Source organism: Mus pahari, chromosome 20, assembly GCF_900095145.1.
Source record: "Mus pahari chromosome 20, PAHARI_EIJ_v1.1, whole genome shotgun sequence".
In the NCBI taxonomy this organism is placed as follows: Eukaryota; Metazoa; Chordata; class Mammalia; order Rodentia; family Muridae; genus Mus; species Mus pahari.
The window spans coordinates 47,699,976-47,725,081 of NC_034609.1; the positions used below are offsets into that span (position 1 = coordinate 47,699,976).

A 25,106-nucleotide genomic window follows, 5' to 3' on the forward strand; every position below is an offset into this window, starting at 1 on the left:
GGAGGAGGAGGAGGAGGAGGAAGAGAAGGAGGGGGAGGAGGAGGAGAAGGAGAAGAAGAAGAGGGGGAGGAGGAGGAGGAAGAAGAGGAGGGGGAGGAGGAGGAGAAGGAGAAGAAGAAGAAGAGGGGGAGGAGGAGGAGGAGGAGGAGGAAGAAGAGGAGGAGGCAAAGGCCATCACTGGAGGACTGCCAGGAAACTGTTTGCTGGGGTTCCTTAACTGCAATGGTTTACTTCTGAACTTCTGACCCCTAGTGTGCACATGCAGCCCCCAACATCTCCCCTTCCAACACGTGTGCACTTCCTCATACACATACACCTACACACGCACACACACACACATGCACCTCCACACACATGCACCCCCCACATACATGTACCCACACACATGCCACCCCAACACACATATAACTCCACAATACATGTATACACACACACTCATGCACACACACGTGCACCTCCACATACATGCAACCCACATACACATGCACCTTCACACACATACATGCACACACACACACACACACACACACACACACATACACATACACCAAGTAAATTCTTAGGTTTTTGTTTTGTTTTGTTTTAAAGAGCAAAGGTGACCTGAGGTAACTTCCCTCCCATTGTGCCCTTTGACACCTCTGCTTTCATCTGAAGTCACCCAAGCCAGGGAGTGACATTAACCCCTAGTGAATGCTGTCAGGTCAAGATAGGTACTAGATAAAAATAAGAGCTGTAACCCTTTCTATTGAAGACGGGGAGGAACACACTTCTCTTTTCATGAGGGGGTGACTGTGTGCAGTCTGTCATGATGGGACCTTTCTCCTGTTGGCACCCACAATCTCTTCAAGGACTAGGCAGGCTTAAACCGTTGTAGGAGCCAGAAATGTTTGTTAGGGTCCTGGGCCATCTCTGAAGACACAGAGAGAGGGGGTCAGGGGCCACACTTCTGTGATAGGCATCTCCTCCAAGGCACCAAGCCCTCCAGTAGGAGGGCCAGAAGCTTGCCCTGGCTCTGGATGAACCGACTGAGCTATGGACTCCTTTCTGTCTGAGATCTTAGCAGCCACGCTCCTGCATCTGGTCCCTGGTGAGCAGACCCTTACTGCTGCTGTGGAAGTCTCCAGCCTGGGAGCGGGGCTTGATTGCAGGTCTAGTTCCAACAGTGCCCCCTGGTGGTCAGGTGCTCTCATGACTCCAGAGTTTGGCCCTCTCTACCTGTCCGGGCTACACCACCGGAAGTTCAAACTTCTGTCCAAGCCCTTCCAGAGAGCTGCTTTCCTGAGGCTGCCTTCCCAGTTAGTGTGCAACCCTATGCAGGCAACCCTCCTCCTCTCTGTAGTCACAACACCTGTCTCCTGAGCCCTGGTCCGACACATTGCGCTCACGTCTGTTCCCCGAATGCAGAGGCTCAGTGCCCCACACAGCGGGATGTTTGCCGTCCCCACTACGCAGCGTGATCACACGTGGCTGCGCTCCCAGAGAGAATTCTGTGACCACCTCCTTGCCCCACTCTCATCTGGTCCTACGGCACAGCCCTGTTTCAGTGTGGTGGATTCCCACGGACGGTACTCCCACTGACAACCCTTGGCTACGAGGCAGGTTTCCATACTAAGCAATACATTCTCATCTTCCCGCACCCTGAAGGCTGTCTCATTGGCTGCAGCTCAGTAAGGCTCATCAAAATGTCATCCTTGGTGTGTGGAAACGGAAGACTCCTGGAGGACTCTTTGTTCTGGAAAACCTAACCATGAAGTTCAGATGGGGAGAGGTTACGAAATTTCTTTTTCTTCTTTCTCTCTTTTCTTTTTTACTTCATGCCTTTCTCCCTGGCCATACTCTCTACAGAGTCTCTAGTCCAGGGTATGTAGCTAAGGATGACTTTAAACGTCTGCCTCTGCTGCCTCCACCACCAGAGTGCTGACATCACAGACATGCACCACCATGCCTGTTCCTGGGGTGTTAAGAACCAAACGTAAAGTGTCCCGCGTGCTAGACAAATGCTCTGTCAATGGAACTATAGTCTCAGCTCTGTTTCTTGCAAATTGGTTTGATGGGGGTCTCTTGAGGACACTGTGAAGTTAGAGGTCCTCTCCATCTCAGCCAGCTACCCAGTTGGCATTTCCCAGTGGCTACCTTAGACCTGGAAACCCTGCCGCAGACTCTGCCAGCTGCTCAGGCACCATTGGTCCTGGCTCCAGGAAGACAGGCTGCACCAACCAGACAATGCCTAAGTCTATTTCTTTGCTCAAGCCACTGAGAGCCTGCGGGATCCCGACGGAGAGTTTGATGTGGAGAGGGATGTTGTGAGGGCTGGAGGGGGACTTATAGCTGTCCTGTGAGCTCACCTGACTCAGAGCCAAACCACCAGGACATCATGGATTTGTAGGGAAGGTGTGTATGTATGTGTATAGTGCCATATCATATACCCTGTTGTTGTTGTTGTTGTTGTTGTTGCATTATCTGCATGGGTGCTTTGTCTTCATATATGTATATGTGCCACACGTATGCAATGCTTACAAAAGCTAGAAGAGAGCATTGGATTCCCTGGAACTGAAGTTACAGATGTTTGTGAGCTGCCAACTGGGTGCTGGGGTTGAAATAGGGTCCTCTGGAAGAACACTCAGTCCTCTTAGCTGCTGAGCCATCTCTCCAGTTCTCATGCAGTGTTCTTTTTGGTTTTTGTTTGTTTGTTTTGTTTTTGCTTTTTGGGGGTGGAGATTTATTTATTTATTTATTTATTTATTTTGGGGGATAGGGTTTATCTACGTAATAGCTTTGGCTTTCCTGGAACTCATTTTGTAGACCAGGCTGGCCTAGAACTCCCAGAGATCTGCCTCCTCTGCCAGTGTTGGGATTAAAGCCGTGTGCCGCCACAGCCTGGCTACCTTGTTTGTTTGAGGCAGTGTCTCTCATTGGTCTGGAGCTAGCTCAAGGAGATCCACTTCTCTCCACCTCTGCAGCGCTGGGACTATAAATGGATACCACTATGTCCAGCTTTTTATGCAGATCCTGGAAGCTCAAACCCAGGTCCTCATGGGTATACAATAAACGCTTTACCACCCTAGCCAATCTCCCAGTCTGTAGGGAAGGCACGGTGGGGATGTAACCTCATCTTTGTGTCCACACAGTTTACTTTGGCAACTGTGACAGTCAAGCAAGCGAGCGAGTGGCTGGAACACAGATGGTGTGGCCCACAGACGTAAAGGCCTGTCACAGGAGGGAGTGCAGAGCTCTGATGTAAGTTAGCATGGGGTTGCATTCAAAGACCCCAGGGAGCTCTGCCTGCAGTGTCACATTGTGACACACCCAGCTCCCTCCAAGTACAGCTCTGCTGACTCTAAACCTCACAACCTTCTCCTGAACCAATGTGGTTGCTTGCTATCCTACCCTACGAAGCCACCCTGCCTGTCCTTCAGGGACTCCACTGTGCATCAACAGAGGTACCCACCCCCCCACCCCACCCCCGATCAGACTCAGCTATGCTCCAGAGGTGACCCTGGTTCCTTGGAACCCTGAATGGGCAGAGGTCTCACTCAGTATTTGCCATCCGGGAGGGCCCTATCTCATTTCACAGGGAGGTGCCCAGGGAGCGGGTGGAGGCCAGGGCTGGGACCTCTTTGCTGGCTACTCTCACCTTGCCTCTCACATCTTTTTCCTCCACTAAGCTGCGGAGAAGCTGTCATGCTTTACCTGCATCGGTCCCTGAGGCCGCGGCCACAGCCAGTCCCCAGGGACGCCAGGACTATCCACTCCTCAGGTCAGAGCTTTGAGCAGCTGAGGCAGAGCTGCCTGCAGTCCGGCACATTGTTTGAGGATGCTGACTTCCCTGCCAGCAATGTCTCCCTGTTCTACAGCGAGAGGCCCCAGGTCCCCTTTGTGTGGAAACGGCCAGGGGTGAGTAGGGTTCGGAGGAGGAAGAGAAATGGGGTGAGGGGTGCGGATAGAGATAGGGATGGAGGAGAAAGAGGGAGCACTTGGCCTGAAGAGAGTGGAAGGGAAGAGCCCATCACATGTAAGCCCATTTATTTTTTTATAAGAGGCTTTCTGGTAATGTGCTGGCTAAACGCACATACATGGTCCCCAGTGTATCTGGGCACACCCTTCTTGCCTTTCAGAAGCTCTGAGTTCCGCTGAGTTTAGAGACATGGTGAGAGAAGGCCTCTCAGCTACGACTTGTGAGCAGGATCAGAGCTCTAACCCAAGCATAAATCTCTGGCCACTTGCCCGATCAGAACACAAAGGCAAACTAGCCAGGGTGGGAGGTGATGGGGTAACGAGATGCGTGTGATGTACCCGGAGACCAACTAGCCTTAACTCTGAGGCTTTGGGCCTGCCAGAGCTGAGGGGGCACTATGGGGCTAGCTGGATGTTGACACAAGTTCTCAGGCAGTGTGTGATAGCTGGGCCCTAGGTAGAGCAGGACTACTTACCCAAAGCAGCACACACCTCTGATGTCCGTCCCTAAGAGGCACCGGCTGGTGCTCAGGATGCAAGGTCAATATTTGCAGCACCTGGTTAGTCAGAGCCCTCCCTGTGAGCCGTGGTGCTGCACCCTCTGGGTGGGAGCAGCTGGTGTGTGTGCAGGGACGAGCAGTGTGCCCGCTGCTGGATCTGAGCCGGTGACCCTTCACCTCCTCATCCAGAGACGACTGAAGTAGGTTGGCGCAGCTCGCAGGTGTCCTTAATACACGACGTTTTCTCACTGTTCGTTGCTTTGTGCTTCTCTACCATTGGTTGCTCAGAATCTCGTCTGGTTTTCCGGACAAGGTTTTTCTGTGTAACAGATCCATGGCTCTCCTGGATTCAATCTGTAGACCAGGTTGGCCTCGAACTCACAGAGACCCACCTGCCTCTGTCTCCCAGGTGCTGGGATTAAAGGAATGTGTCATCACATCCGGCCAGAATCTCATCTCTAAAATTCATTTGTTTATTTACTTTTTAAAAAAGTTTTTCTAAAGATTTATTTATTTATTTTATGTAGATGAGAACACTGTAGCTGCACAGGTGGTTGTGAGCCATCACATGGTTGCTGGGAATTGAATTTAGAACCTCTCCTCACTCCGGTCAGTCCAGCTTGGTCAGGCCCAAAGATTTTATTTATTATTGTACATAAATACACTGTAACTGTCTCCAGACGCACCAGAAGAGGGTGTCAGATCCCATTATGAGTGAGCTGACAATGTGGTTGCTGGGATTTGAACTCAAGACCTTTGGAAGAGCAGTCAGTGCTCTTACCAATGAGCCGTCTCTCCAGTCCTGTTTATTTACTTTTATTACATTTATTTGTGTATGTGTGTGCACACCTGAGTGCCACAGCGGTCAGAAAACAACTTGCAAGAACAGGTTTTATCCTTCTATTATGTGGGTTCCAGGGATCAAACTCAGGCCATCAGTCTTGGCTGCAAGCTCCTCACCAACCCTTATTTCCTTTATTTCGTATGTGGGCTCAAACATGACATAGCACATGTGTGGAAGCTAGAGGACAGCTCTTGAAATCTTTTCTGTTGCTAACTTGTGGTGTCTGGGGGTCAAACTCAAGTCCTTAGGCCTATATGCAAGTATCTCTACCCACTGGGCCATCCTGCCAGCCTTCAGATCTCAGCTCTCTACAACTACCTCTTCCTATTGCACATCATTGATGTGAACGTGCTAAATATTCAGCACATCTGACTCATAGAAAACACCTCCACGAGACATCAGGACTCCTCGGGGAGTTAGTTATGAAGCAAGAGGTTGTCATCGTTTGCTTTCTGCTGGGACGACAAACATCATGACATGAAACGACTCAGGGAGGAAGGGTTCTTTCACCTGAGCAGTTATAGCTCATCAGAGGAAGTCAGATCAGGGACTCAAGGCAGGAACCTGAAGACAGGAACTGAAGAAGAGACCATGGGGAGAACGCTGCTTACTGTCTTGCTAGCCGTGGCTTGGCTCGGTTACCTTTCTTATACAACCCAAGACTACTTGCACAGTGGTGTTGTGGTAGGTGACACCCGCCACAATGGACTAGGCCCTTTGCATCAGTCATTAATCAAGAAAATACCCCCAGAGACTTGCCCACGGGATAATTCAATGGAGGCAATTCATCAACTGAAGTTCCCTTTTCTACAATGACTCCAGCTTGTATCACATTGACCAAAACTAACCAGTGCTTACCGCTGTGTCCCATTCTGGACAGTGAGCAGTTGATAAGTATGTGTATACACGCATGTGTTTGTTCCAGATTATGTGAATGTGTTGTATACACACACTGGTGCACATCTGTGTGTACGTATGTATTCACGTGCATATGCGTGTGTCTGTGTTCACAGGTGGTACTAGCCTCCATCAGAGAGGCGATGACCCTCACAGGAGAGTGTAGCATTGACTACTATTTCGATGTCTTAATTTGGGGGGACAGCAAGGAGCATTCAATGCTCCTGGTAGAACCTAGTGATGGCTTTCAGGATCTCTCTCTGGGCACCTGGAAGTCACTGTATGTTAGTTTGGTTCTCTGCATGTGGCCAACGACAGTAAAGGGGGGCCATGTGGGTGAATGAGAGGAATGCTCTCTACTTTGTAAGAAAATGGACATTTTTAATGTGGAAAAAGCACATAAGACTTAAGCCACAGAAGAGTGGCCTCTGATGGCACTTTGGGAGCCCTTCTTTCTTCTTAGGCTTATTTCCAGCCCTCAGGACAAAGGACAGACAGGTCCATGGGTCCATGGCTGCTGCCCAGGCTCTGTGTGTGTGTGCTGTACACAGCGGCAAGCAACTGTAGGCTGTGGGTGCATTTCATCCAGTGAGGAGCCTGGGCCGTGGACTTGAGAAATTGTTTTCAAGACGTGGATGCCTGCTCCCAGGACAGTCACAGCTTGGCCTGGCCACTTCTGGCCCCGGGCAGCTTTCTCATCCATCTCAGGCTGCCACACACACTCAAGTTTCCTGTGTTGCCCGATTAGGAAAGGTTGGAAGAAGTTTCTCTGGAAGCTTCTGGGAGCAAACTTACTGGGGCCACCTTAATAGCCACACTCTCAACACATGCTTGTATATATATGTATGTATTTTGTGCACACACGTGTATATTTGCAAATGTGCTATGCACGCCTATGTGCATACGGTGCACATGTGTATTTGCAGGTGCTGTGCATGTGTGGCTCTGTGTTCATGTGGTCTGTGTGCACACACATGTGCATGTATCCTGTGCATGTGAATTTCTCTGTGTGTATCTACATATAAAAATATGCTATAGACCTAGGCACTCACATCTCTGCTATATGTGGGAGTCTGGCTTAGAGACCTCTGGGTGTAGCGGAAGGCTTGGTGTGTAGGTTCAGAAAGCCACCAGGACTCTGGGTGTTCCCGGATGCTGGCCCCCTCTGCTCCCCACTCTCAGCTTGCCCTGGCTCTTGGTCCTCATCACAGTCTGAACTCTCTCTGCCCTGCTGAGGCCATCCTGCTCCTCTGGGAGTTGCTCATGACTTCAGGCCAAACAGCAGAGTCCTCCGAATTGCACTGCGGCCATGCTCTATCCAGTGGTGACTCCCTCTGGGTGGGGTCGAACCACCCCTTCACAGGGGTTGCCTAAGACCATTGGGAAACACAGACATTTACATTACAGTTCATAACAGTAGCAAAATGACAGTTATTGGGTAGCGATGAAATAGTTGTATGGGTGGGGGAGGGGCACCACAGCATGAGGACACGAATTAAAGAGTTGTAGCATTAGGTCTATTCATTTAGAACCCCCTCACCCTCATAACTACACTAACATTGAGGTTGTGGGAAATCCTGGCCTTGAACCAACACTAACCTGTTCCTTTAAAGCCTGGATACCTTTGTCTCTCCCTCCTTGAGTGGAGAAGCCACCAAGTCAGCCCCTAGCCTTAGAGGCTGTCTGTCATCTGTACCACTGTTGCCTATCCAGAGCTGACCAACATCACGAAGCATTCATCTACAGGCCAGGGCCCTGGAGCACAGCCCTCCATGGTGCCTGCCACACGCCCCTGGCAAAGGTGCTCAAAATTTGGGTCTCCCTGCCCTCCAATCACCACATCCAGCCTTCCAGTCTCCTTGTGGACTCTTTCAGAACTGGGTCTGCCCTCTCCTGTGTGGGTGGTCCCTGAAACACTCATCGGTTTCCCAGTCAGGGAGCCTGTTCTCTGCATTCGGCCCTACAGACCTTGGTGAACCCTGAGTTTCCTCTTGTCCTGCTAATGTGAAAGTGTAAGACCTGATGCAGGGCAGAGGGGTACAGAGAGGTCCGAGCTTCCTCAGCTTCTAGAAAGCCTGCGGCTGAGTACATAGCTCATGCAGGGCCTGTCTCAATAGCAAAGGCCAGGCTAGTTTATGGTCTGTGGGCAGAGTGACCCTCCTTCTTGTCAAACACAGCTGCGTTTGGGGGAAAGGGAACACAAAGCCAATGTGACATCAGAGGGGGTGGCACTTAGATTCACCCTCAGGTGATTCAGGGCAGGAACCACTGAGTGGAGGAGATGGGGTGGAAGTGGGGTGCAGGAGGAGAAAGAAACCTAGTGAGTGGCAGGGTGGGAGGGGACATAGCAGACTTCTGCTCAGGAGAGGACAGCAAATAAAGATGACACTGTGCCTTGCTGAATAAAGAGGATCACACAGCCACCCTGTTCTGCTGCCTCACTGTCGCCCTGGGCATGGTGGGTGGGGCCAGTTAATGGTTAGACTCCGAGGCTTCTGGGGCTGAGGGTGGTGCAAGAAGTTGTGCAGTGCTTGTGTGTGTGTGTGTGTGTGCATGTGTGTGCATGTGCGTGTGTGTGTGTGTTTGTGTGTGTGTTTGTGTGTATGTGTGTGTGCGCGCACGTGTGTATATGTGTGTGCGCATGTGCATGTGTGTGTGTGCATGTGTGCATGTGCATGTGTGCATGTGCGTGCGTGCGTGCGTGCGTGTGTGTGTGTGTGTGTGTGTGTGTGTGTGTGTGTGTGTGTAAAAGGTTTTGCAGGGGGCAGGGTGTCTCTGGGAGAAGCTAGCTTCCCGAGTTCTCCTTCTGCCAGGCAGGCCTGGGCTTCTGGCACAGCCAACAGCACAGCCCGTCCCTGTACCCTCCCGCTAAGGTCACATGAACACTTTAGAAACAAATAAAGACACACTACCCTGACCTGGGAGGTTTCTCACCTCACCACCAACACTGCCACATCCTGGGGGCCTCACGGGAAGCTGCCAGCCTTCACTCCAGCCCTGTCTAGGATGCCCTTGGCCTTGCCCACTCCCATCATGCCCCTGGGATCAAAGTCCAGAGAGGAAGCAGACGACTCAGGCTATAAGGGGGATTTGCAGCGGGAGCTACCCCAAGTATCAAGTTAGAGATTCCTGGGGCTTTCTGTACCTGCCCGAGCCATTCCTCAGTCCAGCTTTCCCAACTCTGCTTCCTCTATGATGTCACCCTGATCCAGTTAGAGTCCCTCTGTCTGTTTGGCCTCCGACTATTTCTGTTCCTTGAGCTCCACGGGGGTCCCTCCTGCACAGCCTTAGGTTTCTGTTCACTTTAGCTTCCCCTAGGCCCAAGGTGAGATTTCTGGCCCCTCATCTTACCCAGTGCTCTCCAGCCCTGCCCTGACAGCTGACTGATGGACTTCCTCTCTCTCACTTGTGCTGGGCTGAAGGGCCAGGGACAGAGCCTGATGCCCAGAAAGGCAGAAGAGAGCAGGAGTTGGAGAGTCACAAGTTCGAGGCCAGGCTAGGATGCACAGTGAGGCCCTGTCTCCCAAAACCCACATTTTTACATAATTGCTTTTACTTTTTAATATTTTTTTAAAGATTTATTTATTTATTATATATGTAAGTACACTGTAGCTGTCTTCAGACACTCCAGAAGAGGGAGTCAGCTCTTGTTAAGGATGGTTGTGAGCCACCATGTGGTTGCTGGGATTTGAACTCTGCACCTTTGGAAGAGCAGTCGGGTGCTCTTACCCACTGAGCCATCTCACCAGCCCACTTTTTAATATTTTATATAGAGTTTTCCACGTTAAGTTTCTAAATCTACAGTTATACACACAAATTATACACTATTACATAGAATACCTAATAATGGCGTAATATGTAATAAAGTGTGCATAGTACATGTGGGTAAAATCCTGAGCGATATGAAGACACCCCTCTAGATGTGATAAGGATATAGAAAATCTACCGGAAAAAAGAGAGCAACAGGGCAGGGCGTGGAGATCCTGCCTGAGGTGCCAGATCACATGCTCCTTACATGGTGAAGAGTTCGGAGGCCCAAAGCTGGCAGTTCTCATGGTAAAGGGCTGCCTGGAACCCGCCTGTCCCTGGCCTAGGACTGAGGCAGGAGACTTTGTACTTGACTAGCATCCCACTTCCTTATTAGATATGGTATGAGTTTCTATAAAGGAAGGTAGTAGGGTCCGGTTCTCCATGGACTGACTAAGCCGAGCCCAGGAAACTCAGAGCAGCTTTTGCCTCCTCCTGGTCTGCTGCAGGAGAAATCAAGTGCACGAGAGACTCTGTCTCCCTGGGGGAGGGGCTGCCTGTCTCCCTTGGGCAGGGCTATGGCTGCTTTGGGCCTTCCCTTAAGATGCTTTCAATCTTCCAGGAAATTGTGGAAAACCCAGAATTCATTCTCGGAGGGGCCACCAGGACTGACATCTGCCAGGGGGAACTGGGTAAGTAGAGAGGAGAGGGGACGCCCACGGGCCACACCTGAGTGCCCCCAGAGCCAGAGTCACACAGGCCCCTGAGGATCAGGACACAGGGCTGGGTAGAACAGGGCCACCACCTGGCCCTCTCCCTCCCTAGTGTGCAGGTGCCTTCCCTGCATGGAGTTCAGAAGCTTCTTTACCCCGGGGCACTCCTGGTTTTCTGCTAACACTGTGTTTGGGCTCTGGTCCTATCTAGAAGTTCCCAGAGAGCTGAGCCTCCCCTAAAAGCAACACCTGATCCAGAGGCTCCCAACCCTTTGGCTCCCCAATGGTGGCTCACGGTTTTATATCCCAGTGACACCTATACCGTGAGCCTGTTCCCTGCCATGTCCTCTCCCTAAGATTACATTCTTCTGCTGCTTTTTCCAACCACCTTCCCAAAGTTGCATATGAGGGACCGAGGCAAGGGAAGCAGGCAGTACGTCCAAGGTCTCGAGTGACAGATCCCAGTCAGATTGCAAAACCATGCTGGCCACAGAGTCCATGCCTCCTGCCAGCACACCCCAGGAGCTTCCATGCTCACAGTACTCCTCCCTGGTACCTCACAGCAGCAGCAGGAATTAGAGGAAAACTAGGCAAAGTTTGGGGCTGGAGAGATGGCTCAGCGGTTAAGAGCACTGTCTACTCTTCCAGAGGNCCTNAGTTCAATTCCTAGCAACCACATGGTGGCTCACAACCATCTGTAATGGGATGCAATGCCCTCTTGTGTGTCTGAGTGTCTGAAGACAGCAACAGTGTACTCATATAAATAAAATGAACAAATCTTAAAAAAAAAAAAAAGACCTGGGCAAAGCTTACTCTTACTGACTGCAAAAGAAAAATACATTGTGGAATGTGCTAAAGAAGGAAGTATATTGTGTAGCCCGAGCTACCCAGAGCCCAGGCTAACACTGTGGTCACTGTGGGTAGAACAGATCATCTGGAATCTCAGTGAGAACCTGAGCTGTCTTCACATAGAATCCCAAAGCCAGCTTCCCAAACTGGCGGCAGTTAACTAGATTGAGAAGAAAATGAAAGGAAAGAAAGAAAAGAAGGAAAAGAAAGAAAAGAAAAGAAAAGAAAAGAAAAGAAAAGAAAAGAAAAAAGAGAGAAAGAAAGACATGCAGATGATATATTGAAGACAGATAATAGTCAATAGATAGATAATATATAGATGGTAGAAGACAGGTAGATTGAAGACAAAATATATAGAGAGAAATTATAAAAGACAGATTATATATAATAAATAGATAATTAGATGATAAATGATGATTGATGGTAAATAATAGATATATGATTGATAATACAGATGGATAATAAAAAGATAGGTCCATAGATAGACCATTAAAAATCAGTAGATCATACTAAATAGACAGATATGATATATGGTTGACAGGTGGTAGATAGTACAATTGATACATAGATGGTGTGTGGATGTTCTATGGATGGGTAGAAGAATGTGGAAGGGTGGATGATGCATGTGAAGATTAGTGATGGCTGCCTTAGTCGGGGGTTTTTATTCCCCCAGAAAACATCATGACCAAGAAGCAAGTTAGGGAGGAAAGTTTATTCAGCTTACACTTCCACATTGCTGTTCATCATTAAAGGAAGTCAGGACTGGAACTCAAGCGGGTCAGGAAGCAGAAACTGATGCAGAGGCCATGGAGGGATGTTACTTACTGGCTTGCTTCCCCTGCCTTGCTCAGTTTGCTTTCTAATAGAACCCAGGACCACCAGCCCAGGAATGGAACCACCCACAAAGAGCTGGGCCCTTCTTACCCTTGATCACTAATTGAGAAAATTCCTTACAGCTGGATCTCATGGAGGCATTTCCTCAAGGGAGGCTCCTTTGTAATAACTCCATCTTGTGTCAAGTTGGCACACAAAACCAGCCAGTACAGATGGATAGACAGATGAATGAGTGATAGATGGGCAGATGATGTACAAAGATAAACGGATGGATGGGTGGGTGATGGGTGGGTGATGGGTGGGTGATGGGTGGGTGATGGGCAGATAGAGGTTGCTACTAGTCCAAGGCCAGTCTAAGCTACAAGTGGCTGAGGTCCAGGCCAGCTGGTCTATTGAATGAGACACCGGCACAAAAAAAAGGGGGGGGGGAATGAAGGAAGGAAGGGAGGGGTGAAGGGAGGAAAGGAGGGACAGAGGGAGGGAGGAAGCAGGAAGGAAGCAGGAAGGAAGAAGGAGGAAAGCAAAGGAATCTCCTTGGGGCTGCTGCTGCTCATAGCTGAACCAAGCCCGGTCTAGAGAGGCAGTTGCCCAGAATTGCAACAGGCAGCACTGGGTCGTTCCCAAGACCCTTTCTCCACCCACTGCCACAGAACTACTGTGACACATCTCATATCCCTGGTCCTCTGAGACCTTATGAAGATGAGATGCAGTGGATCCCTGTGTCTGAAACCAGTCAGCAAATATTGCCACAGTATCCAGGAGGCAGCCGTATAGAGAGCAGGCTGAACAGGCAGAGGGGACAGAGGCATTTGCTCTCACTCTGTCACAGAGAGGTCTCCACACCCCTCTGGTATTGCTTTTTCTTGACTTCTGGGAATCAGTGTGATTCTTATGTGACCTTCGCTCTGCAGGAGACTGCTGGCTCCTGGCGGCCATTGCCTCCCTAACCCTCAATCAGAAAGCGCTGGCCAGGGTGGTTCCCCAGGACCAAGGATTTGGTTCTGGCTATGCCGGGATATTTCATTTCCAGGTAAGGAAAACCTGAGTCCTTGGTTAGCTGTGGTGGGAGGTGGTCCAGGAGATACTGTGTACAGCATTGTGCTGTTGACAACCCTGGAAGCCATGTGACAGGGTGTATGAGCTGTGGTGACACACCATATGGGAATCTTCCTGGGGGACAAGAGAGGGACGCATATGGTATCCTCAGGGGATCATGGCTGCTCCCCTGGGAAACTGGAGCTCTTCTCATAAGTAGAATGGCTCCCTTACTGAGGAAGTGCAGGATGGAGCAACCAAACATAAAACTGAGAAACACAGCCAGAGAAAGACAGACATGAGCTTGTATGACTGAGCCGCACAGGGACACTTGTCCGTGCTGTGACTTGCCCCTGTGTGACGGAGCTGCACAGGGACACTTGTCCCTGCTGTGACTTGTCCCTGTGTGATGGAGCTGCACAGGGACACTTGTCCCTGCTGTGACTTGTCCCTGTATGACTGAGCCGCACGGGGACACTTGTCCGTGCTGTGACTTGTCCCTGTGTGACGGAGCCACACGGGGACACTTGTCCGTGCCGTGCCGTCCCTGTGTGACAGAGCTGCACGGGGACACTTGTCCCTGCCGTGACTTGTCCCCATGTGACGGTGCTGCACGGGGACACTTGTCCCTGCTGTGACTTGTCCCTGTGTGATGGAGCTGCACGGGGACACTTGTCTGTGCTGTGACTTGTCCCTGTGTGACAGAGCTGCACGGGGACACTTGTCCCTGCTGTGACTTGTCCCTGTGTGATTTACTACCTTTGCCTATCTCTCTCCATATAAACACACACTTAATACACAGATGAGCACAACGTCAAATCCATGTTCATATGTGTATCTACTCACACACGGGTGCGTGTTGGGGCTCCACCTATGTGGACTGGAAAATGTGGGTTAGTGAACAGCCAAGGCTGGGTGGAGGTGTGACTGGAGACTAGGCTGGGTCTGAACAAAGCCAAGTCCATATCTACCCTCCCACACCTGCCAACCTAGCCTGGTGACCTGTGGAGAAAATGCATTAGCTCAGAGCACAGGGGTGTCTACTGTGACTTTTCCTTTACCCACCTCCATGGTGACACACTCCTGGAATTGATTTTCATGCTGGGTGAAGGCTCAGTCTATGGCTGAGTGGACAAAGCCCAGGAGACCCTGCTGTGACACCTGGGTTACTCTGTTGAGACACCCAGATGGCCTTGTTGTGACATCCATGCAGCCCTGATGTGGCACAAGATGAGATTTTCCTTGGAGCACAAGGGCAGTCTGCTCAGGGAAAAGAACCGTGGAGTAAGCATTTGCTGCTGGGCCCACACCTCAGGGTGACTCACCCTCGTCACCATGTCTTGCCCTGGCCACTAGTTCTGGCAGCACAGTGAGTGGCTGGACGTCGTGATCGATGACCGCCTGCCCACCTTCAGGGACCGCCTGGTCTTCCTCCACTCTGCTGACCACAATGAGTTCTGGAGCGCACTGCTGGAGAAAGCCTATGCCAAGTGAGTGAGGACTCCCTCCCCTCATGGGGATGTTTGGTGGAGAGACTGGGATGCAATCGGTAGGGAAGAATGGATGCTACCTGATGGGGACTTGGACCACTAGGCCATTCTCATGAGGTGACCCAGATATTTCCGGCTTCAAACATAGTGGCCATGTTTCCTGTCTCCCCGAAACACTGATCCGACTTCGGCAATGCTGGCAGAAGAGATGCTAGGAGGAAGGAGGGCCCCTGGCTGTGCCCACGTGGCACAAGGGTCCTTCAGGTCTTGTACCAGGATTTGCCACAGCTTAGGCGTGTGGCTTTAAGTCGCATGAGTAGAAAGACATCAGCTAGCCCCAAGTGCTCATTTCCTTCCTTTTAAAAATGTTATGAAATGAGCCGGGCGTGGTGGCGCACGCCTTTAATCCCAGCACTCGGGAGGCAGAGGCAGGCGGATTTCTGAGTTCGAGGCCAGCCTGGTCTACAGAGTGAGTTCCAGGACAGCCAGGGCTATACAGAGAAACCCTGTCTCGAAAAACCATAAAAAAGAAAAAAAAATGTTATGAAACATTCATGACATAAAATTCACCACTGTAACATTTTGAGGACATAGTCTAATGGCATTAACACACTTATCTGGCATGTGACCAACCACAGCCCCCACCCTCAGAAGTGGCCGCCTTGCAAAACTAAAACCCAGTCCCTGATAGACACTGTCGTCCTATCCCTCACCGTCCAGCCCCCTCTTGGTGCCATCCACTTCCTGTCTCTGTGAATGAACCAGTCCAAGAGCTTCACATAAGAAGAGTTAGCACATTCGTTTCTTTTTTTTAAAAAAAGGTTTATTTATTTATTTATCTATTTATTTATTTCATGTATGTGAATGCACTTTTGCTGTTCCTGTCTTCAGAGACACCAGAGGAGAGCATTGGATCCCATTACAGATGGTTGTGAGCCACCATGTGGTTGCTGGGATTTGAACTCAGGACCTTTAGTAGAGCAGTCAGTGTTCTTAACCACTGAGCCATCTCTCCAGCCCCAGCACATTCATTTCTAATCCCTAGTCAAGTGGTCACAACTCCCCCCAGACCTCCAGTTCCAGCCTGCTGGTAATATTAAGGTCAATCACATCACAAATGTATAAGATGAAACTTGATTGAGTTGGGAAGACAGTGGATGCCTTGGTCACCCTAGAAACCATGAGCTCTGGTAGATAAGGGCACATCCCATAGGGTTCAGGCAGGGCATCCTGATGCAGTGGTCCACACAGTAACTGAGCAATTGGTGAGATGGAAGGCAGGTAGGGAAACCAGCGCTAGCTGTTGGAGGGTAATGTTACCCACCAGGGCCTTCTGGTCTCTGTGTATGCTAATGGTTGGTACTGGAGCACAGGGTGGACTTACGATGATCCCACCAGAGCAGTGACAAGAAGTGCATGTGTGTGTGCATAACCTATGCACACAAATGCAAAGGGCTAGGCTTGGTCATGAATGCCTATAACCCCAGTGCTGTGGGGAGCAGAGACAGGAGGATCTCTGGGGTTTTGCTGGCATCCAGCCTTGCTCCAGTTTCAGTGAAAGACTCTGTCTCAGAATGAGGAAGAGAGTCGTAGACCAGGACACTCAATGTCCTCCTCTGGCCTCTGTATGTGCACATAGATACATGCATCCATATACAAATGTGCATATGCACCACAGCTATTCACATAAATTCACACACACACACACACACACACATCAAGAGTAAGCTGGGCGTGGTGATGAATACCTATAACTGCAGCCCTGGGGAAGCTGAGGCAGGAGGATCACCATAAGTTTGAGCTTAGCCTGGCCTGCATATAAAGTTTCAGGCTAGCCTGGGCTATATAGCAATATTGTGTCTCTATTCCCACCCCCTTGGGCTTGATAACTTACTCTCACAATCCTAGAACTGGAGATTCTGAGACAGAAGGATTGCTATGAGTTTGAGGCCATCCTGTTATATGGAGTGAGAGTCTGGCTCACATCCAAGCATATACATTTACACACACACACACACACACACACACACACACACACACAAATCAAGATAAAGCTGGATATTGTGATCACTGCCTGTAACCCCAGCTCTGAAGTGGAAAGCTCACCATAACGACAATAAAAAAGCAATCTTAGTACTTCAGAGACTGGAGCAGGTAAATGAATTAACAACTAAGCATTTAACGTAAAACAAAGCAAAACAAAACAAAACAAAGAACCACGTTCATGAGGAAGATGGCAAGACTGGCTCAGACTACGATTCCCTCGAGGTGTCAGCCTCAGTCGCTATCTTGCCAGGCAGGACCAGGGCTTGACCCACACTGCCTCTCCTCCCTGAGTCTGGCTGGTGCTCGGTGAGCTGAGCACACCCTCCACCTCATCCTGTCCCTCCACTCCCTCAACCAATCTGCTCTTGCATCTTTGTAGGCTCAATGGGAGTTATGAGGCACTGAAGGGAGGCAGCGCCATCGAAGCCATGGAAGACTTCACTGGGGGTGTGGCCGAGAACTTCCAACTCCGAGAGGCACCAGAGGATTTCTTTGAGATTCTGGAGAAGGCTTTGAAGCGCGGTTCCTTGCTGGGATGCTCCATAGATGTAAGTGGCTGGCTGGCCCACAGACAGAAAGAGCAACCCAGAAGGGACATGAGCATCTGGAAGGTGGTCATCTTTAATTAAAACACAAGTGGGTAGAACACTTACCTAGCACACAGGCAGCCCTAGGATCCAGCCCGAGCACTGTATAAACCAGGCTAGTAGAAAATACCTGTTACTCCCAGAACTCAGGAGATAGAGGCAAGGGAGTCCTAACCGCAAAGCCAGCTTCCATTACATGACAGGACAGACTGGCGTACATGAGACTGTCTCAAGCACACAAGCAAACACAAGCTCTTATTGATGCTTGTTCCATTGCAATGTGATTGCAAATACACCTGCTGCCAAGTGGAACACTCCATGGCGTCTAAAGGTAGAGATGCCTGTCTCTCCCATCATGTCCTGGGCTGCTTCCCCAGTACCACACCAACCAGGGCCCTGGGTGCCCTCAACACCAGTGCTGCTGGGCAGAATTCACCCCACTGAAGGGACTCTGCCAGTGAACTCTGCTGAAATGTGTCCCTGTTATTTCTACACTATGAAAACTCCACCTGGTTAAAGAAAGCTAACAGGATTTTCCTAATCCTTCTACGCACAGACTACATAGATAAATTCCATATGCTCTGTTTTTGAGACCTATTCAAGTTTCCCCTTTCTTCTTGGGTTAATTACAAAGATCTAAGTTTTTTGGTGGATGGATTATTCACTTTTCCTGCAGGTTCATGTTCATGACTAAATCACATGTCACCAGGGGAGGCCTGTGTAACTGTGGGTGTCATTCACTAAACTATCACTGGGGTGGCTGGTTTCTGCTTGGGGTCAGAAAAGTAAGATTTATTGCAATTGTGGGGGTCCCCCCCCATACCCTGGGAAAAGATTAGCTTTGCTGTGAATCATTAATGAACCTATTAGGGGGTCCTGCACTTCCAATTTCGTTTGTTTGTTTGTTTGTTTGTTTGTTTGTTTGTTTTTGAGACAGGGTTTCTCTGTGTAGCCTTGACTGTCCTGGAACTCACTCTGTAGACCAGGCTGGCCTCAAACTCAGAGATTCGGCTGCCTCTGCCTCCCAAGTGCTGGGATTAAAGGCATGCGCCACCACTGCCTGGCTGCACTTCCAATTTCTAAGGCCTATATACATGGCTGCCCTTAAGGAAATGAGGGCTAGAGTGTGCTAAGGTAGGCACGGAGCTGAGGCTGGGCATGACACAGGGGGAGGCTGGCACAGATGATGGACCTGATTCTGGTCTTCCTTTGTTATAGACCCTGAATGCCTCAGAATCTGAAGATCGCACACCTCTTGGTCTCATTAAGGGCCATGCCTACACCGTGACTGGGCTCGACCAGGTAGGGGCAGGGCCTACTGCAGGGGGTGGAGGTAGGGGAACAGGACAACCCAGTCTTTAGATGTGTTGTGCAGCAGAGGACATCACACCTAACACAGGTGGACTGTGACAAGGAACAGCAGACAGGAGCCAGGGAGGAGGCCCATGCATGCACCAAGCCCACCTTAGGGGGATTGCAGACTTTGTGTTTATAAGTTAATTTTTCTCAATTCTATAGTAGTCATATACAGCCTGGGTTTTACCGAGAAACACAGCCATTACAAGAAGAAAATATATATATACTTATTATATGTATATTTTTATATATGCATACAGAGATGTATATTCATTATATGTGTACACATGTGTATAAGTTCTACATATTCACACATATAATTTTGTTTGTTATGTATACATATGTGTATTCATACTCATTTTATATACATATAAACACATGAATAATATATGGGCACATATTCATTATATAGACATGTACATATATATGCAATTATTATATGAATGCATTGAGATTTTTTTCCTATGTCTGTTCTCATCACACATGCTGAGACACACATGTTGAGTTCACTTGAGTGGGCGGGTCAATCTGAGGCCAGATCCCAGCGATATCTCCTCACCCTGGTCCACTTGCTTCTGTGTTCTGCCCATAGATAAGGCGCTTGCTCATGTCTGCATGTGAGATTTCATAGAAGAGTTGGCTTGTATGATTACAGAGCTGTGAGCTTCTAACCTCTGAGACTTGATTTGTTTTTTGTTTTGTTTTGTTTTGCTTTGTTTTGAAGATAGACTCTCATGTACCCTAGGCTGGCCTTAAACTTGTTATATAGTCAAGGCTGGCCTTGAACTTGTTATATAGTCTAGGCTGGCCTTGAACTTTTGATCCCCTGATTCTGCCACCCAAGTGATGAAAATATGAAACAACAGATGTGTGCCACCACACCTGGTTTATGCGAGTCTGGGGATCAAATTCAGGGCTTCTTGCGTGCTGAGCAAGCAGCCTTCTGACTGGGCCATGCCTCCAGCCCATTTGCCTTGTTCTCTCATGTCCCAGTTCAACTCTCATTTAACATGTGACAGTAGACTGAGAGCTAAGATCTTCTGGCTAGTTGATACTTTGTAACCTCTAAAACATTTCTCAGAGTCTCCCTTCCCTACGCAGTCCTCAGGAATGGCTGACTTGTCTCCTACTGGCTGGGGCTTACCCACACCAGCATCAGGCTCTTCACTTGACCAATGCTGACTAAGGGTTATTAGCATATAGTGAGCCCTGTCTCAGAAAAGCAAGGGGTGGGCACGAAAGGGGACATGAGTGTGTGTGCCACATCTTCACCATGGTTTCTACAAGAGCTTGAATAACAATGGCTATATACAGAGATGGACCCCACCCCCCAGCCCCACCCCCGGGTCTCATGGATGGCTAAAGGCTTCATGCTCCTCACACCATGTTTATTTGATACTTTTTCCTTTAAGGTAAACTTCCACGGCCAGAGAATCAAGCTCATCAGAGTCCGTAACCCTTGGGGCCAGGTGGAGTGGAACGGGCCATGGAGCGACAGGTCAGTGGCTCTGCTCCATTTCTGCTCTGTGGCCTAGTCAGACAGGTGCGCATAGTCAGGCTGCCCTATGCTGACCTGTGAGGGACTGGCCTGTCCCAGAACTCCCTGCACTGCCTCTGTGTCCTACTTAGTCTCCTTGTGCCCCTCAGTCCTCACTTAGAACATCTATGTCAACCTATAAACAAATCTTTCCCTGGGATGGCTCTTTCCCTGTCACGTGATCACATTGCTGATGAATGTGTTATTGTCACTGGGATAACAAGAAGGAATATGGCTCCAGTTATAACCAACTGTCTGTGTATGTGCATGTGCATGCATGTGTGTCTGTGTGCCTGTGTGCACATGTGTGTTAGAGTATGTGTGTGTGTGCATGTGTGTATGTGTGTGCCTGTGTGCACATATCTGTATGTGTCTGTTAGGGTATGTGTGTATGTGCATGTGTGCATGTGCATGCACATGTGGGTGCACACATGTGTGTACCTGTGATTTTTTGTGTATAAGGATGTGCATGTATATTTTGAGTCCAGGATTCCCTGAAACACTGCCTAACAGGTCACTCTTAGATTCTCTGTTGGCCACTGAATATCACTGGCTGAAGCCCACAGTCCAACAGAGAAAGGCAGAACAGGAAGTAGGCCCTTTACTAGGCTCTGTAATATGGAAAGGCCAGTTTTCCAGGCTGTGTCCACATGTCCTTTGAACAGTGATCCAGGTGACTGGGAATTGAGAAGCTGTGACCTCTTCACACCCCTGCAACATTCTTGTCCTGCTGGCTTGCACTGTTCTGCTCAGGTCTCAGGGGAATGGCTGAGAAGGACTCTGACCAGGGCAGCAAGGGAAGGGCAAGGGTGGCTTCCCCCCTGCCAGTGGAAATGGGAGGAACGGAGGGAGAGAAAACCTGAAGCAATAAGACTGACATCGAGACCACATCTGGTGTCTGGTGCTACCCATCCAAGACATGGCTTAGCCGCTTCATCTGATCACCTGGTGTCACCCACTTAGAATTAAATGGTTCAGAGAGAAAAACCGAGGCCCTCAGTTCTTGCTTCTGTCCTGCCGGGTTCCCCTTAGAGTCCATGAACACTGCCCAGGTGAACACAAAACAGACCTGCCACACCATCACTGCACCACCACAAAAAAACGAAGAGATTTAAAGGACAGCAACCCCCTTCACCTGAAACTTCACCGTCCAGTTTCTGTTGAATATGGTTGCCTAAGGTCTGAAAATATAGTATCCTGTGGGAAATTCTAGAAATAAATGGTAACTGTCACTTCGTTCTTTGTGGTGTGGTGAATCCTAGACTGTATATACCATTGTGTTAGACTATTGCAGTGTGTCTAGTCAAGTAACTTTATTCCACTTGATGACAACCCCAAGTGTAAGAAGAGTGACACTGGCCACACAGACCGGTCACAGAAACCAGAAAATGCCCCCTTGGGTGAAAACATAAAAGTGTTCAGCTTACTTAGGAAAGAAAAACATTGTCTGTTAGGTTTTCTAAGATCTGCAGTATAATTAGAGCAATAGATGTAGATTGATAAATGATAGGTACATACACATGTATATACATAAATACATACATGCATAGGTGCATGCATGCATATATACATTCATACATATATAGATGAATGGTAGATAATAAAAGGATCAATATACGTCAAATAAATCAATGGATATGTGATGGATGAATGGGTGATACACTGATGGATAGACAATGGATAAATGACAGATGATGGAAAGATGAATTCATAGATGATAGATAACAAATGGATGGGTGGTTACAGTCATGTATGGATGCCTAGACAACAGATAAGCTGGTGGATGATGAACTGAAATGAGTGTTCAGATGATGAATGAATGGTTAAGTACACGAATGCATAGCTAGATAATGGATGGATGGATAGATGGAAAATGATAGACTGATGAATGGGTAGATAGACAACAGGTGGATGAGTGGATGAGTTAATGGATGAACAGACAGATGATGTTTGAAGAATGGGTGTGTAGATGAGGGATTAGTAGAAAATGAGTAGAAGGATGATGGATTAATGGGTGGATAGATGGATGCTGGATTAATGGATGGGTAGGTGGATGCTGGATTAACGGATGGGTAGATGGAGGCTGGATTAATGGATGATAGATTAATGGATGGTAGATAGATGATATATTAATGGATAGGTACTTGATGGATATGTGTGTGTATGGGTGGGTGGGTAGATGCGTGGCTATATATCATAAAATGATATAGATGGATGATATAGAGATAGGTCATAGCTGGAGGGTAAATAGATAATAGATATCGCATTCATATAACTTTTGTCACTGTTGCTCTGATTGTCCCACTTTAGTAGGCATTACTGCCAAACTCTCCCTGTGTATCTATAAACTAAACTTCACTATCTGTGAATATATAAGAAAACATGAATAGGATCTGTCCTCATGGATTTAGCATCCCCTAAGAAGGCAGCAAGGATCACAACACGCAACACGGAGACTGGAATGCCAAGCTTGAGCCTTCGAGGGTGTCAGCATTTCTCCTTGATAGCTCTTCCTGAGAGCGAGTTCTAGGATTACTTGAGCGTTCAGGTTGGGACCTGAATTTGGACTCACCTACAACAGGACCTCCCTGAGCTTCTAGTCACATAAACAGGGCACTTGGTATTTCAAATGCTACCACAAACATTAGAATCACTACACAAGTGCCAATTTAAAAACCAGAAGGACCTTGGCATGCTGCAGGCCACAGGCAGGCTGTGAGTTAGGGACATTCATGAACTGTGACCTCGAGCTGGGCTATTACTGTGTTCAGTTCCTTGTGACTGTCCCCATAATGATCTATGAAGGAATAGCACTTGGAAGTACACTTCCTAACCACCGTCTTGCTGGAGCCATGTCCCTGGGCCCAGTGAACCTCGCTAAAGAGGGTGTGAACCCCACACCATGCATATCTAGTTGGTGTGGCTTTGGGGAGGTGGAGCACCCAGTTTGAACCTTGGCTCTTTTCTTTCAGCTCTCCTGAGTGGCGCTCTGTGAACCTGGAAGAGCAAAAGCGCTTGGGTCACACCGCCCTTGATGACGGGGAGTTCTGGTAGTGCCATCCCTTCAATTTTCATTTGAAATTGGGGTGCTTGGGGCAACAGCCACTGTCTTTTTCCCCTTTCCGTCCTCATCCCCTTCCCTCCTTTCTCTTTCTTCCTGTCTCCCTCCTCCTGGGAGGGACCCCTGGCTCTCCTCCCCACGAAGGGGGTTAGATGGTTGACTAGTCCATCACCATGACACTGAGGCACACCCATCCTCCCCTCTGTCCCAGGATGGCATTCAAGGACTTCAAGACCCATTTTGACAAAGTGGAGATCTGCAACCTCACGCCTGATGCCCTGGAGGACAGCGCCCTCCACAGGTGGGAGGTGACCTTCCACCAAGGAAGCTGGGTCCGAGGCTCCACGGCTGGTGGCTGTCGCAACTTCCTGGGTAGGTGGCCTCTCTGTTCTTCTCTCTCCTATTCCCATATTCAATCTGTCTGGGGACATGGAAGGGGCAGTGTGTATGGAGCTGGACAGCAAAGTTGGGATGAACAGGGAGACAACAGCTGAGCCTTAGGCAGGAAGCTGGTATGAGATGCCTGGGAACTGCTCTGTTGTAAGGTTCAGGTGACATACATAAGGTGAATGACAAGTCACACCAGGTGAGTGGGAAAGAGGATCTGTTGCTCAACAGCGCCTCAGAGAGGTGCGGCAGGCATTGGAGCCTTTGAAGGCTGCATGGGTGATGAGTGAAAAGTCAGAGCAAGTGTGAGGCAGGAGCTTGGAGGGTTGCTCAGAATAAAGGAAGTAGAGTGAGAGGGCTGATGGGAAAGGGGAGGGAAGAGATGAGCTTTTCAGGATTAGAAGCAACCCGTGGAGGTGCCAGGGGCAGTGCGTGCGTCCTAAAAAGTTTGGCTCTTGTAACGTTTTTCTTTGTGTTGATGTTAGATAGCTGTGCTCATACATTTTATTTTGATTTTGTCTTTTTTTTTTTTCTGTGTTCATACGACTATAGAGACAAACGAAAACCTTGTCTGCCATTCCTCAAATGTCACCCACCTTGCTTTTGAGACCAGGTCTCTTGCTGGCCAGGAGCCCGCCAAATAGGCTAGGCTGGCTGGCCCTCGAGCACCAGGCTGCCTGGCTCCACCTCTGTGGCACGAAATGCAGGCTGAGACACCTTGTGTTTCCATTTACCCAGTTTATTCAGTGTGTGTGTGTGTGTGTGTGTGTGTGTGTGTGTGTGTGTGTGTGTGTTCCACCATGGAGGTTAGGGGACAGATGCTGGGAGTGGGCTTTCTGCCTCTGCCTTATAGGTCTGGGGTCATCAGCCTTGACAGAAAATGCCTTTCTCTGCCGAGCCATCTTGCTGAGCTTTTTGTGTGTTGTTTGTTTGTTGTTGTTGTTGTTTTGTCAGTTGTGGGGTTTGGAGGTAGATTCTGGGGAATCAAATGCACGTGCCAGCTCAGCAAGCACTTTGTCATCTGAACTCTGATTTAGTATTTTTAAGGACGTGATAGTAACCCGCCCCCTTTCAAACGGCAGACACCTTCTGGACCAACCCTCAGATAAAGCTGTCCCTGACCGAGAGGGATGAGGGCCAGGAGGGCTGCACTTTCCTAGCAGCCTTGATGCAGAAAGACCGCAGGAGGCTCAAGAAGTTTGGCGCCAACATGCTGACCATTGGCTACGCCATTTACCAGGTAGGGAGGGGACTTGCTGCCCTCAGCAG

The 25,106-nt window shown here is 49.1% G+C and overlaps 1 protein-coding gene across 4 annotated transcripts in view; it reads left to right on the plus strand.

The window, feature by feature from the left end:
- The first annotated feature begins 3,650 nt into the window (after window positions 1-3,650).
- Window positions 3,651-25,106, plus strand: part of Capn9 (calpain 9) — a 37,043-nt gene continuing 15,587 nt past the window's right edge. The window contains exons 1-10 of one of the 4 annotated variants that reach the window (XM_021220156.1): window positions 3,651-3,894; window positions 10,565-10,634; window positions 13,250-13,368; window positions 14,730-14,863; window positions 17,289-17,457; window positions 18,715-18,798; window positions 20,265-20,350; window positions 23,362-23,439; window positions 23,662-23,822; window positions 24,920-25,077. In XM_021220156.1, the coding sequence (XP_021075815.1) occupies window positions 3,682-3,894; window positions 10,565-10,634; window positions 13,250-13,368; window positions 14,730-14,863; window positions 17,289-17,457; window positions 18,715-18,798; window positions 20,265-20,350; window positions 23,362-23,439; window positions 23,662-23,822; window positions 24,920-25,077 (1,272 nt within the window). In that variant the 5' untranslated portion in view covers window positions 3,651-3,681. The remainder of the gene's footprint in view (window positions 3,895-10,564; window positions 10,635-13,249; window positions 13,369-14,729; window positions 14,864-17,288; window positions 17,458-18,714; window positions 18,799-20,264; window positions 20,351-23,361; window positions 23,440-23,661; window positions 23,823-24,919; window positions 25,078-25,106) is intronic. The other 3 variants (XM_021220157.1, XM_021220158.1, XM_021220159.1) reach the window with 3 other exon arrangements.